At 46.1% G+C, this 14712-nt stretch overlaps 1 protein-coding gene across 1 annotated transcript in view; it reads right to left on the bottom strand.

Annotated features, from left to right (window-relative positions):
* The window catches only part of ADRM1 (ADRM1 26S proteasome ubiquitin receptor), a 53150-nt gene that overhangs the window by 22492 nt on the left and 15946 nt on the right, over positions 1-14712 (bottom strand). Inside the window, exons 6-7 of the mRNA XM_068111145.2 lie at positions 7528-7880; positions 2122-2285 (exon numbers count right to left, since the gene is read on the bottom strand). Of these exons, the coding sequence (XP_067967246.1) occupies positions 2122-2285; positions 7528-7880 (517 nt within the window). The remainder of the gene's footprint in view (positions 1-2121; positions 2286-7527; positions 7881-14712) is intronic.

Consider the following 14712-nt stretch of genomic DNA (forward strand, 5'->3'; position numbering starts at 1 on the left):
ACTCCATTCAATGTACAATGTGCGCTGAGTGGGTTCATCAAAAATGTAGTGGTCTGAGAGGGTCATTAACCAGTGTGGCAGCTACATTCAAATGTAAGGTGTGCACAGAGGGAGCTGCAGATGGAGGAAATGTTGAGTTGGATCTTGGAGATGGCGTGAAGCTGGAAGGTGTGAAAACATTTTGCTACCTCGGAGACATGCTGAATGGAGAAGGTGGATCCGACTCGGCAACGGTTGCGAGAGTGAGATGTGCATGGAAGAAGTTTCGGGAACTGAGTGGCGTGCTGATGAGGAGGGGAGTGTTGTTGAAGCTGAAGGGAAAGGTGTATGCTGCATGTGTGAGAAGTGTTATGATTTATGGGAGCGAGAAATCGGTAATGAACGTAGAGCATCAACGAAGGTTGGAAAGGGTGGAAATGCGAATGGTTCGATGGATGTGCGGAGTATCGTTGAGAGAGAGGAAGACAAATGATGAATTGCGAAAAATGATGGGAATAGAGCCTGTGATTGATGCTGTGAAGAGGAACAGGTTGAGATGGTTTGGTCATGTGTTGAGGAAGGATGAAAGTGACTGGTTGAGAAGAGTGATGGAAATGAATGTAGAAGGAAGTAGAGGACGGGGAAGACCGAGAAAGACTTGGCTAAAGATGGTGGAAGAAGAAATGTGGGCCAGGGGTTAACAAGGAGAGATGCAGAAAATAGGGCAAGATGGAGAAGATTGTCATGGGGACCGCAAGGCTAACCTCCGCTCTAGCAGGGAAAATGGCCTTAAAATGCATGTTGTTGTTGTTGTTGTATTAAATCAAGTAATTCTGATTACAACAACAACATGCATTTTAAGGCCATTTTCCCTGCTAGAGCGGGGGTTAGCCTTGCGGTCCCCACGACAATCTTCCCCATTTTGCCCTATTTTCTGCATCTCCCCTTGTTAACCCCCTTGCCCCAAGTAACCATTAACCCCCAAGGAATTCTGATTATAGCTACAATATTACCTTTAGGCCCCAGTTAAAGCACAATATATAGCTCTATAACAGTGCTGACGGAACATGTATGCAACTTCCCACATTCTAGAATTGACTGGTCCTTCATCTCTGCCTTCCCTTGGAACTCATCAGCTTTGTGCTAATTCTATTCCACGATTCACAGCTCACTTCCCTCCCCCTTCCAATGTACATTGTTACGTTGATGGGGAAAGGGGCAATAGTAATATTGGGACTGTAGAATGTAGCCACCATGTATGACCGTGTAGGTTTGGAATTTCTTCCTGGTATAATGTGTTTAGGGTAAGGAGTCTGTGAAATAGTCCTCATAAAGGAGACTGGAGATTGTGTTTGTAGCAACATCTAACTCGAGGTGTTCTGTCTGTTGTTCTCTTTAAAATCGAGTGGGGCTGGGCACAGTGTGGGCAACACATCATGCCCTCTTTTACTACTGGAGATACCTTATCTGCATGTGCCCATCAACATGTGGAAGGCAGGGCATTTGATGGTTATCAAGGCTAGGATAGTTGAATGCCCTCGTAGCAGAAATTTGCGGAGGCCTTAGGGTGGATATTAATGGTGGAACCCCTGGTATCTGATTGTTGGAATCTCCAGAGGAAACCCTCGTGGCACATGATTGGTTAGCCTCAGGAGGCAGAGATATTCTGTGGGTGAGGGGTTGGGTATAAAACCCCGGGCCCAACAGGAAGCTCAAAAGCTAAATATCCGACTCTGCAACCTGCTGGCACACGTGCTCCGACTCTCTGGCACTATCTGGCTCGTGCTCTTTCCCTGGTCAAGTCAAGACAGCACTGTGTTCTCCTGCTCAGTGTACTGCTCGGGTTTCGGCTGGCATGTGAGAAACCGTAATAGTTCGGCAGTCATTGAAGTCTCAACTTCAGCGTGCGATGGTAACCACTTGGGTGTAGTCGATTGAAGTCCGTGTCACAATATTGTCAACAGTGGCAGTTGTCCACAAAGGGAACACACATCAAAATGAAAAACAGCATCAAACTATAAATCGAGAAGCCGGCGTAGCTTCCAACAAATATACAGTGTAATGGCAAAACTTAAAAAAAGAAAGAAAAAAAAGCTGCCTCTATTAGTCACTACCCATGGGAGCTGAGGCAACCTGTCTCACCTGCTGGAACTGAGGCGAACTCATGGTGCTTTGCAGCTCATTTGCAGTCTGTGGAAGGTTTTCTCCGGTGGGAAGGAAGGGTATAAGGCGTTGCTGGATTTCAGGATTAGACAGGATGGGTGCCATCACATCAGGAGACAATACGCTTGCCAAGTCAATGGTTGCTGTGCATAATGAAAACAGACAGAAAAAGATGCTTCACATCGTAATGCAACATAGCGAGAATTCCAACACACCAGCTCCTTTATTTATTGGAGAAAACCACTTTCACCTAAAGATAAAAACCCTAAAAAGAAGGAAATATTAGTGTGACAAGCACCATTTTTCAAACAATGAATAAATCATATTAACAAAGGCATAAATATTATGCAAAAAAGGTCTGGAATCAAACGGATCACCAAGATTTATTTTATTACTTTAGGAAGGTCCTTTGCAGGGAGGCAGCAGTGGAACGAAGCACATCTGAAATGGAAGCATTGATACTTCCTAAAATGAAAACAAAACTATATATTAACTAAGCTAGAAATGGACTACTTAAAACCACTTGCACGTATTGATAAACATAAACGAGTGGGGGGAACACAATTGGATAAACTTGTCAATCCACAATTGGGAGAAGAAGGGAATAAAAGAATGGGTGTGAGCAGTTGGCTTCGATTTGGGAAGGGAAGGCGATATGGGTGCTCGCTGAGCAAGTGCAGTCGGATGTGCCTGTGAGGGACAAATAGGTGAGATGACAGGTGAGGTGGGAGGAGAAAATGAGGCGTCAAACTGCTTGGTAACAAACCTGTCTGTGGTGGGAGAGGAGCGAGCTATGCAGTTCAAGGTCCTATTGAGGAACTTAAAGCAACCTCAATACCTTGGATTGTTATTCCCAACGGGAGATTTGCTCAGACCGGCCCACAGACGGTATATTTACTCAATTGCACCGTGGATGAAGGCTTTATATGTTGTTAGGCACTCAGCCTCTGAGGAATGACTTGGCTATGCAGAGGATTGGATGGCTGAGGATGGCCAAGATACAACTCTGGCCACGTTTGTATATGTGATCGGCCAAGGGAAGGGCATGGTTGGTCGTTTGTCCAGAGTTTTAAAGACTGCAACACTGCAAGGGGAACATTGAAGAAGTGAACTGAGGGTTTATCCCTACATCCTTTATGAAGAGAGAGTTACTGTTTGCGGCTTAGAAGCAATGAATGACATATTCAAGGTGAATGACCATCTTTGTTATTTTGCAAAATCAGCAGAAAAGAAAGCAAGTGCGATCCATCTGTCATTTGTGAGAGACACTTTTTGACAATGAGTAGAGTCATCTGCAGTGATATACATGTTTTTCCAAAGAGGCCAAGAGGTCATTAATGCAAATCACGAACAGGATATGTCCCAAGACACTGCATTGATGGAAACTAGCCTTTAAAGAAACTAGGGCATGCCCGTACTATATATATGCCCGTACTATATATCTATCTAAAATTATATCCCCCCCCTCTATTTACATGAAATGGTTTGGTCCATTCGCAACGCCAAAGCGAACGGCGAACGGCTTGCGAGTACAGTGACAATCCCCCCCCTCTATTTACATGAAATGGTTTGGTCCAAAGCGAACGGCTTGCGAGTGGTGACAATCCCCCCCCTCTATTTACATGCAATGGTTCGGTCCAAAGCGAACGGCTTCCGGAGTTTGGTAAAGAAATCGCCATCGCGTACACAAACGCGCAGGAAAGCGAATGAATCGCAAATTCGTTTTTATTAGTTGTAAAACATAGTTTAACGCCAACATAGTTTGCAAACGTGAAATAAATGAATACGCTCTCAAATGTGCCATCCGAGGCAGAGTGTGCCCGCCACGTTCGGCACACGCGATCGTTCGCTGCTCTCTGATTGGTTGAATCGTTTTTTGGACATAGCTCGGTAAGTAATTGTCCGATTAATATGAAACCTTGAAAAGGCACATCCTCGGGTCCCCAGCAATATACCTGGCAAGTTAAAAGTATATCGGACCCGTGGTTGTCGAGAAACAGCGGTCACAGACACACAGACAGACACACAGAGATTGCTGGAATTATAGATAGATGACAAGAGATATAACCTAAATCCAGGACAATGCATTGCTTACGAGTTACGAGCATGAAGGACGTCCACCGGCCAGTCAAGGATAGGAACCATTTTGTCTTTGGCAGAAAGTTTAACGATCAGGGCAGGCAGCAGATATCCAACAAGATTGCTCCAACCTCTTATTCGAGGTTGAGTGTCCATCTGTTGCTGTGCAGAAAGGGCATATGGTGGAGTGACCAGGATGGAACCCAGGTTGATGTATAATAATAATAAAAATATTTTTTAAATGGTAGAAGTTATCTGCCGTAAAGGATGACAAGGTGCTGACGCTTTGGATTTTACCCTTCGGCGGAGCAAAGGAGAGAGACGGTAAAAGGGAAAGGGTGGATGTCACCAATGACCTCACCGTTGACGTGCTACTGTTGAGCAATGTCTATTGGACTGAAGTGTGAGCATCAAGCAAGAGTGACGTATTGGTATGGGTGTAAACGTCAGGAGTGAAGTATTTGTTGAAAGGCAAAGGATGAGGGAGGGATAAGGTGTTTTTTTATTCTCATATGCCACCAATGCAGACTGCTAATTTTGTGCCGAAATTCAAATAAATGAGGAACAAGACAGAGCTCCAAAACACTTCCTTGGGGGACTCCAGGCTCCACTGTGAGGGGTCCATTGATAGCACCATGTTGACTGCAGAAGTGGAGCAATTTAGAAATCCAGGAATGAAGGCAGCCTTCCATGTCATAGGCAGAGCTTGGCAAGCAAACAGGATGCCCGACTGTGTCGAATGCCCACGATATGTCCAGGGAGATGGTTCTAACATCTTGTTTAAGATTGAGAACCTCCAACAATGGTCAAGAAAAGAGCAGAAGCACGTCCAGAGTTGAGTGACCGGGAAGGAATCCAAATGGATAGTCAGAGATAAGGTGGTTTGCAAATAGGACAGATGACATCACAAACAATGATACATTCCAAGACTTCGCTTGTACAGTAATTGAAGCAAGCTCACTGACCTTAAGTTGGTACAAACTGCTTTTGCACAATTCTTGTGAATGCGAGTGATGTTTGCGGACTTCGTAAGAGAAGGGAGGCAGTCAAAGGAGAGCAGACCGAATAGGGCAGTTAGAGAGGAAGCAAGAATGGCAAATAGAGCATAACATCTCATTTACTCCCATACAGTTGATCAATCTATGACTGTGGAACGTGGTTCAAAATATAGTTTCCACAACACGACCAAAGAAAGTTGTTATTTTCGTTTCACTTTCTCAGTGTCCATAGAACCCTATGTAGCCTCAATGACGTTCATATTAAAAATTTGTGCAGGCCAAAGCATATTTGAGTGTTACATCCCCCCTTTTATACATTCCAGATAATTTTCCACAACATTGGCTTCTTCCCGAACTTCTCTTTGGGAAACCGAATAAAATGTGAAGCTCTCTTTGAGGATCTAGATTCTCGAGCATGTCCCATTGTCCCATGCCGGTAATCTGTGAACCTGATGTCGTGAGGTGTTTTAGGGGGTTGAGCAAAAGGAAGGCTTGTGGTCCAGATGGCATCAAATCTTGTATTCTGAAAGAGTTCTGTTTAGACCTTAGTAATGTTTTTACTCGATTGTTTCAGTTACTTCTAACTCCACATACTGTTTCTATTTGTTGGAAAAAGTCCATCATTATTCCTGTGCCAAAAACGGTTCACCCAAGGTAGCTCAATGATTACAGACCTGTTGCCCTTACCTCCATCTTGTGTAAATGTATGGAGAAATTGATGGTGAAGTTTATAACATCAGATGTAACTCCTAAATTGGATCCTTAACAATTTGCATACAAAGCAAGACGAGGTGTTGAAGATGTATGGCTCAGTTTGCTTCATCTAATCACAAGTCACCTTGACACCTGTGTTCGTGTGTTATTTATTGATTTCTCATCAGCCTTTAACACCATGCAACCATTTACCCAAGACCTGTGCCTGAACCCCATATCATACTCTGGGTGGAAAGTTGTTTTACGAGACCGTCCTCAGCAGGTGAGGGAGAATGGTAGTTTATCAAAGTTATCAATGTTGAATATTGGTGCTCCACGAGGTGGTGTATTGTCACCTCTACTGTTCAATCTGTACACTAATGGCAGTGTGGCCCTTAAAGAAGTTTGTAACTTTATTAAGTACACAGACGATATCGCCATTATTTGCTGTCTTTCCGATCAATCATCCCTTGTATCTTTACCTCGATGAGATTGACACATTTAATAAATGGTGTGGGGACTTTTGTCTTAATCTGAATATGTGCAAAACGAAAGAGATGATTTTGGACTTTCGGAAAGGTCACAATCATGAGCCGGTAACCATAAATGGTGATAAGGTGCAAATTGATAACAGATTCAAATACCTGGGCACTATTATTGATAACAAGCTAACTTTTGATGGAAATACTGATGCTGTGTACAAGAAATCAATGCAAAGATTGCATCTTCTCAGGAAGTTGAATTTATTTGGTGTTAGCTCACATGTGATGCGGATGTTGACCATTTCCTTACTGATCAGTGTTTTGTCATTTAATTTGATTTCCTGGTACAGTTATCTTAATGTGCGGAATGTCACGATTGAGAAAGGTCATTACACTGGCATTTAAAGTGGGTGGACCTTCAACCAGTGTGGAGTCTCCATACTTGCGAGCATTGAAAAGGATGTCGATGCAAGTGTGTACCGATGAAAGTCACTTCTTGAACGGACTTTTTGAAAAATTGCCATCAGGGAGATGCTTTTGTGTTAGGAGGAAGAATAATAACATTTTCAAAAAGCCATTTGTTCCATGTGCAATTTAAATGCTAAATTCAAATTCATAGCCATTTTGCTGTTTAGTCCATCTTCCATATTTTATTTTATTTTTTATCTTTTTATTTTGTTTTCTTATTCCTTTTGTGTTTTATGTTTTTATGATGGTTAAACTTACGGTGTCACCAAAGAATAATTTCCCTGGATATGGGACAATATATATATATATATATATATATATATATATATATATATATATATATATAAAATGCACAAGCTTTTCTGTCGTGGTATTTTTTTTTTACCATGGGCTTTTGTTAGTTCATTCATGATCCACGAACACCCTTAAGCCTATAATATTGACATGCAGCCATTTTATATTCAATTCGTGGCTCATTTGATGCCATATACCAAGGCAAGAGCCCTGCAGTCTCGAACGGTCTTAGTCACTTCCGCCATTTATAAAACAAACGTAAGACAATTACTTCAACAAACTACATCTTTAAAAACCTTTTAAAATGAATGTTAATCACATATAATCTTAAAACTGAAAAAGACACCGTAAATAGCAAGACCCACAATCACCTGGCACGTCAGGAGCTGGTACGTTCATGTTAGTGAGGATGCTTTGCAGATCAGACAATTGAATAGGCTGGCTTGTCGATACACCTGAAGCTCCAGTTCCACCCTCACTCTCTGTACTCGCCTTCCCAGGGCTGTCGGCCTTGCCAGATTCACTAGAAGTCCTCTCTCCAGAACTAGTTCCTTTGGTAGGTGATGTTACTGTGGTGCTCCCCATTTCAGGAGGTAAAGGTAGAGAGGCCGGGTCAGGGCTGGGTGTGGCAGTGGAAGTAGCCCTTCCCGGAGGTGTTGGACAAGTAGTTGAAGAACCACGTGTCCGGCGGGGTGTGCGCAGAGTGCGGGCAGATATTCCATCACTGAAAAGAAAAATCAGACCAGAATAACATTTCCTGCGGTCGTCACATCCAGTCCAACACAGGAAAAGGTTATATACAGGCCTGTTTTAAAGCCAGTCTCAGACAGCACCTCTTCATTCTTACAGAGCATCGTATTTGTTACATTTGAGTAATCTCACGATCGAATATGAAGTGTTGCAAAATTGTATTGTTCTATTAATTAATACTAATAATATTAACAATAGTAATAGTAGCATCATTTGGCAATAGTAATAACGAACGTATAATCCCCCCAACCTCTCCGCTCTGGCCCAAGTACATCTGTGTTTGGTGAAACGCAAAATGGCCATAAAAGGCGATTCTATTTAGAACTGCGAGCTGGGATAAAAAAACCTCGGCCTTTGAAGAGAAATAACAACTTGCGTTCATGTAAGGCTTTATCTCCAGTCAGCTCAACATCACCTCGCGGGGGTCTTAGCCGCCATTTTGTTTCGGTATATTCAAACATGCCTTGCCTTGGAAACATGATCTACTCTCAGACTATAAAAAAAAAAATAACCACCTTTAGAGGCCATTTTTCCCCGCAAAGCGGGGGTTGGCCTTATTCGGGAACCGTGGTTGTTGTTGTTTTTTTTTTGTCCCCTTTTTGAAGCAATGTTTTACGGCCGGATGCCCTTCCTGACGCCAACCCTTTTTGCCGCCTTTAACGACAAACAGGGAATTACCAGTGAACTGGTACTCAATTAGCCGACCTCGGAAGGATGACAGGCTGAGTCAACCCCCCTGGCGTTAAATTCAGCAATCGACCGGGATTCGAACCCAGGATCCTAGGATCCTAAGCCGGCACCCTAGCCGCTAGCCCAACACCAGGGATTAAACACTAGTCTCAGACTAAAGTATAAAATCAAAATCTGTGTTCAGCTTTGAGGATCGGGTCTCAAGGACTAAAATGCTGAAATCTGGAGTGAAATCTAAAATTTTTAGAAATCAGCGATTCTTACAACTAAGCGTATTAATTTTATTTATTATTATTCAAGAAAGGTCGTCATCCCTCCTCCTGCTCTGTTGTCTCAATTCATACCTCCATAGGATAGGGTGTCACTCTACTGGGATCTGCGGTACTTGTAGGAAACCCGAAGATTAGAACCATCCGTTTTTAAAATTCCCTCGATACAAAATGACAGACCCAGATTTAAAACTATTCAAATGTATTGAAGAAGTGGGGATTGCCGTGTCAGTGTTCACAAACGTTGGATTAACAATGCAGTCAGCTTGCGATCGCTTGCCAACCCAGCTGCTCCTTATCAACTGTTATGTTGAAGTGCTCCATTGAGTGCTGAAGCCACTTGGCGGGCACTCTTCAAACTCATTGGTAAATGGAACATACCTACTCCCTCTCCCCATACTCCTGTCCTCCGCTCACCCCTCCTGCTCCTCCCTCTTCCCTTCCTCGCTCCACCCACCTCCTGCCACTACCCTCTCACCCCACCTACTGCTGCTCCCCTCTCGCTGTCCTCCTGCTCCCCACTCACCCCTCTTCCTGCTCCCCACTCACCCCTCTTCCTGCTCCCCACTCACCCCTCTTCCTGCTCCCCACTCACCCCTCTTCCTGCTCCCCACTCACCCCTCTTCCTGCTCCCCATTCACCCCTCCTCCTGCTCCCCACTCACCCCTCTTCCTGCTCCCCACTCACCCCTCTTCCTGCTCCCCATTCACCCCTCCTCCTGCTCCCCTCTCCCTAACCTCATGCTGCCTGCTCACCCCCTCCCCCTGATCCCCACATCTCTCCCACCTCCCCTCCTGACCTCTCTCAATATTCCCGTCAGCGAAGCAAGCCCTGCATTGACCCGCAACACAGGGTACCTTTGCGAGTAAAGAAAGGTTTTGATGGAACAAATGCAAAATAAATATATCGAAATGTTACTTTGATTTAAAATTCAGACAATCAATCTTTTGGAAGATACCCGTAGCAGGTTTATACTTCATTTTGAGTCAAAACGTACACAACTGCAACAGATTATTTCATTGCTTGCCTCTCAAGGAAACAGTACAAAGCAGACGAATATTATGTTGCTTGCATAAACTGTATAAAAATCCATGAACTGTTGGTTTACGATTTATCAAACAGTGACCACTATATTCGTCATGGGTGTGTGTGTGTCTGTCTGTCTGTAACATAACTACCCGATGATATCATCAGATCTTGATGAAACTTGGGTGGGAGGTTGATATCATGATCTAGTTGTGTCCTGCCTAGAGTGGGCGTATTACGCCCATTGTGGGCGGAGCCACGCCCGAAAAAGATGTCTTTTTAGGGGGTAATCGATTTCAAGCTACATCTTCTCCGAGGGGTTTGGTGGAATCCGACAGGGGTTTCGGTATTTGGTTAGGCCAATGTCATGTGTTTAGCCCCACGGAGCTCGATTTTTTCATTTTCGCCCGAAGGTCAAGGTCACAAGGTCAAGGTCACACAAACAAATCAACCAGACAAACAAAATATACAAAAAGAGGGAGCGGAAGACAAGATGGGGAGAGAAGGGGAAGCACACAACCACAACATTTGAGAGCAGGGAGAAGTGTGGGAGGGAGAGGGCTTGGGGGCAGGAGGCGTGGGAAGGGGGGGGGGGGGGGTGGGAGAAGTATAAAACACAAGGGGACCGAAATTAGCGGGGGTAGAAAAGATCAAGGTTTTGGATGGGGGAGGATAAGAGATGGTGGTGAACAGCTGTTTTAAAGACCTGGAGGGTGGAGTGGGATTGAAGAGAGTGAGGGAGTTTGTTCCAGAGGCGGGAGAAAAGAGGATTGAAGGAGTGAAGGTGAGCAGAAAGTCTTGATTTTGGCAGTTTAACCATAAGAGGGTTGCAGGCAGATCTTGTGCGACCTGTAGGAATATTTGGGGGACAGAGCCCAGAGAGGGCTGGGGGGGCAAGGCCAGAGAGGAGTCGGTAGAAGACGGAAAGACCACCAACCTGCCTGCGGTGAGTGAGTGAAAGGCCCTTGGAGTTAGCTTCATCGCGGGAGATTCCAATGATTCTGAACGCTTTGGTTTCAACAGCGTGAAGACGGGCTAGGTGTGAGGCAGGAGCACCAGACCAGAGGGGAGAGCAGTATTCCATAGAGCTGCGGATGAAAGCCTTGTATGTGGTGAGGAGCTCAGGTGTGCCAAGGAAGGACTTCGCACGACGGAGGATGCCCAGTCGGCGACTGGCTTTGGAGGCCAGATTTGAAATGTAGTTTTCCCAGGAAAGATCATGGCAAATAATGAGACCCAAAAGCTTGAGGTGACAGAACTTCTTGGAGAGGATTATTCAGAAAGTGGATGGGAGGGTTTTCCAGTCGGTCTTTTCGGAGAGACATCGTAAGAGTGTGAGATTTATCAGGATTGAAAGACATGTTCCATTTGTTTGCCCAGTCTGTGATTTTGTCCAGGTCTGCAGAGAGTGAGGAGGCTGCAGACTGCCGATCTGAGGGATGAGGAATGGAGCGACAGAGAGTAGAGTCGTCAGCAAAGAGATAGAGAGGATTTTCAAGAGAGTCAGGGAGATCATTGATGAAGACCAGAAAAAGCACAGGGCCCAGAACACTACCTTGGGGAACTCCAGCCTGAACAGGTAGAGGAGATGAGAGAAACCCATTCAGGGCCACACGTTGACTACGACCAGAGAGGAAGTCCGCCAGCCATGCGTGGAGATTTCCATGGATACCAAAGGAGGAGAGTTTGGTGAGCAGAGCAGGGTGCCAGACCGTATCGAAAGCACGTGAAATGTCAAGGGAGACGGCTCTAATTTCCTGTTTGGCGTTGAGGACCTCCATCCATTGTTGAGAAAGCAGAAGCAGCATGTCCAGAGTAGAGTGACCAGGTCTGAAACCAAATTGATGATCAGAGATCAAGCCATTGGAGAAGAGGAAAGATTTCATATCTGAAGCAATGATGGATTCCATGACTTTGCTGATAATTGGGAGAAGGCTGATTGGTCTGTAGTTGCTGGGATCTGTTTTTGCACCTTTTTTGTGCAAAGCGGTGATGTCGGCTGATTTCCAAGCAGATGGCAGATGACCTTGAGCAAAAGAGAGGGTGAAGAGAACAGAAAGAGGGAGTGAAAGAGCGGAAGCACATGATTTTAGGACCTGTGGGCTGATGCCGTCAGGACCAGTTGCAGAATCAGAGGTTTTATTACAATGTTCACTTCCTGATAGGGTGAAATGTCGTACATGTTTTTATATTATCACTGCACATCGGATTTTTATGTGCAAAAATATAAAATATTTTTTCACATAAAACAGCTTTTCTGCGCGCAAAAAAATTATTTTGCTATTTTCGGAGAAATTTTTTTTTTTTTTTTTTTTGTTGTATACAAGATCGAGGCTCGTGAAAGAGCGAACATTAATCACACAGAAAGACAAACCGACACATAAAACATATAACATCGGGAGCGGTAGACAAGATGGGGAGAGAGGGGGAAGGACACAAACACAACATTTGAGAGCAGGGACCGAGAGACATGGAGACATCGAGAGATCTGAGAGAGGGCGAGGGCTTTGGGGGGGGGGGGGCATGGGAAGGGGGCGGTGGGAGAGGTATAAAACATATGGACACTGCCAGGACTTCCAGGAAAGAAGTTGGAATTTCAAACAAGGTGGATCTGGGGTGAATTAGCGGGGGTAGAAAAGATCAAGGTTTTGGATGGGGGAAGATAAGAGATGGTGGTGAACAGCTGTTTTAAAGACCTGGAGGGAGGAGTGGGATTGAAGGGAGTGAGGGAGTTTGTTCCAGAGGCGGGAGAAAAGAGGAATGAAAGAGTGAAGGTGAGCAGAGAGCCGAGATTTCGGCAGTTTAACCATCAGAGGGTTGCTGGCAGATCTTGTGCGACCTGTAGGAATATTTGGGGGACAGAGCACAGAGAGAGCTGGGGGTGCAAGGCCGGAGAGGAGTCGGTAGAAGACAGAAAGACCACCTACCTGCCTGCGGTGAGTGAGTGAAAGGCCCTCAGAGATAGCTTCATCGCGGGAGATTCCAATAATTCTGAAAGCTTTGGTTTCAACAGCGTGAAGCCGAGCTAGGTGTGAGGCAGGAGCACCGGCCCATAGGGGAGAACAGTATTCCATTGAGCTGCGGATGAAAGCCTTGTATGTGGTGAGGAGCTCAGGTGTGCCGAGGAAGGACTTCGCACGACGGAGGATGCCCAGTCGGCGACTGGCTTTGGAGGCCAGCTTGGAAATGTGGTTTTCCCAAGAAATATCATGGCAGATAGTGAGACCCAAAATCTTGAGCGACAGAACTTCTTGGAGAGGATTGTTGAGAAAGTAGATGGGAGGGTTGTCCAGTCGATGGGGCCACCTTCAATTTCGCCCTTTTTCGGGAAAAATAAAAGAAAATGCCCTTTTTGGTCGAAAAGGTCTGGCAACGCTCAAAAAAATTAGGGAATTTTTCGAAATTTTTAACTGCGATCGATCTCAAAAACAAAACGTTGCGTCCACTTGCGTCCCCAGCGTGTACAGCAGTGAGGCGGTGTACTACAGTGAGAGAGTGTACACAAAGTGTGAACAAGTCTCCTCTCAAGATGCGTGCTGCTCTTCGTGTCAAGTGGCTGAAGGAATTCAATGCTGGCGGCGATGGGGCCACCTTCAAGTACGTGTCGAGTGACACGGCTTTCTGTCGAGCTTGTGAAAAGACTTTCTGGGCGAAGCAGAAGTCTGAGCTGGCCCAACATGTCCGAGGAGACTGCCACAAGAGCAACTTGGCCTTGAAGAAGAAGAGGACGGTCACGCAAGCCACCACGGAGGACTTTGGTGGCGGAAAGAGGCACAAGTGCGACGTCGTGGCTCAGGAGCTGTGCCAGGCCATGCTGGCCGCTGGCATCCCATGGTCGAAATTTGAAAACCCTGCCCTCCGGTCGTTCCTGGAGAAGCACATCACTCTCCAGATCCCCAATGAAAGCTGGATTCGAAAGCACTACCTCGACAAGTGCTACGACGAGGCCTTGGCGGGGATCCGTGCCGACCTCGGACAGCAGCCCATCTGGCTGTCCGTCGACGAGACGACCGATTCGGCAGGTCGATATGTGGCCAACATCATCGCGGGATGCTTGTCCAAGGAGGGGTACTTTCGTCCCCACCTCGTCCAGTGCATGTTTCCTGAGAAGACCAACTCCGGGGAGATCGTGCGCGCAGTCAATGACACGCTGTGCTATCTTTGGCCTGATTTCAAGCCGGAGTGCCTCAAGGTCCTCGTCAGCGACGCCGCGGCCTATATGATCAAGGCCGGCCATGCCCTGAAGGAACTCTTCCCGGACTTGCTGCATGTGACTTGCGTTGCCCACGCGCTCCACCGTGTCTGCGAGACAGTCCGAGAAATGTTCAAGGACGTCAACGACCTGATTGCCACGACGAAGAAGGTGTTCGTCAAAGCCCCGTCACGTGTTGTCCTTTGGAAGGAGCAGCAGCCCAATCTTTCTCTCCCCCCGGAGCCCATTCTGACTCGGTGGGGGACGTGGATCGACGCCGCGGTGTTTTACGCCGAGCACTTCGAGGCCGTCAAGGACATGGTGGACCAGCTGAACGATGACGACGCGATGGCAATCCGGAGTGCCAAGGACCTGTTCGGAAAGGCGGACATCAAGCTCAGTTTGGTCTTCTTAAATGCCCACGTGTCGTTCATCCCGAAGATCCTTAAGCAGCTGGAGGAGGCCGGCATGGAGCTGGCCAAGGCCTTCCAGCTCCTTGATCAGGCCAAGGAGGAGCTCGAAAAGCTCCGAGGCTGCCGTAAGGAGATCCTGCTCACCAAGTTCAAGGCGGTGCTGCAGCGCAATCCCGACATTGGTGTGCTGAGGACAGTGGCTTTGATCCTGGATGG

The sequence above is a fragment of the Myxine glutinosa genome, chromosome 3 (assembly GCF_964187855.1).
Source record: "Myxine glutinosa chromosome 3, kmMyxGlut1.1, whole genome shotgun sequence".
Classification (NCBI taxonomy): Eukaryota; Metazoa; Chordata; class Myxini; order Myxiniformes; family Myxinidae; genus Myxine; species Myxine glutinosa.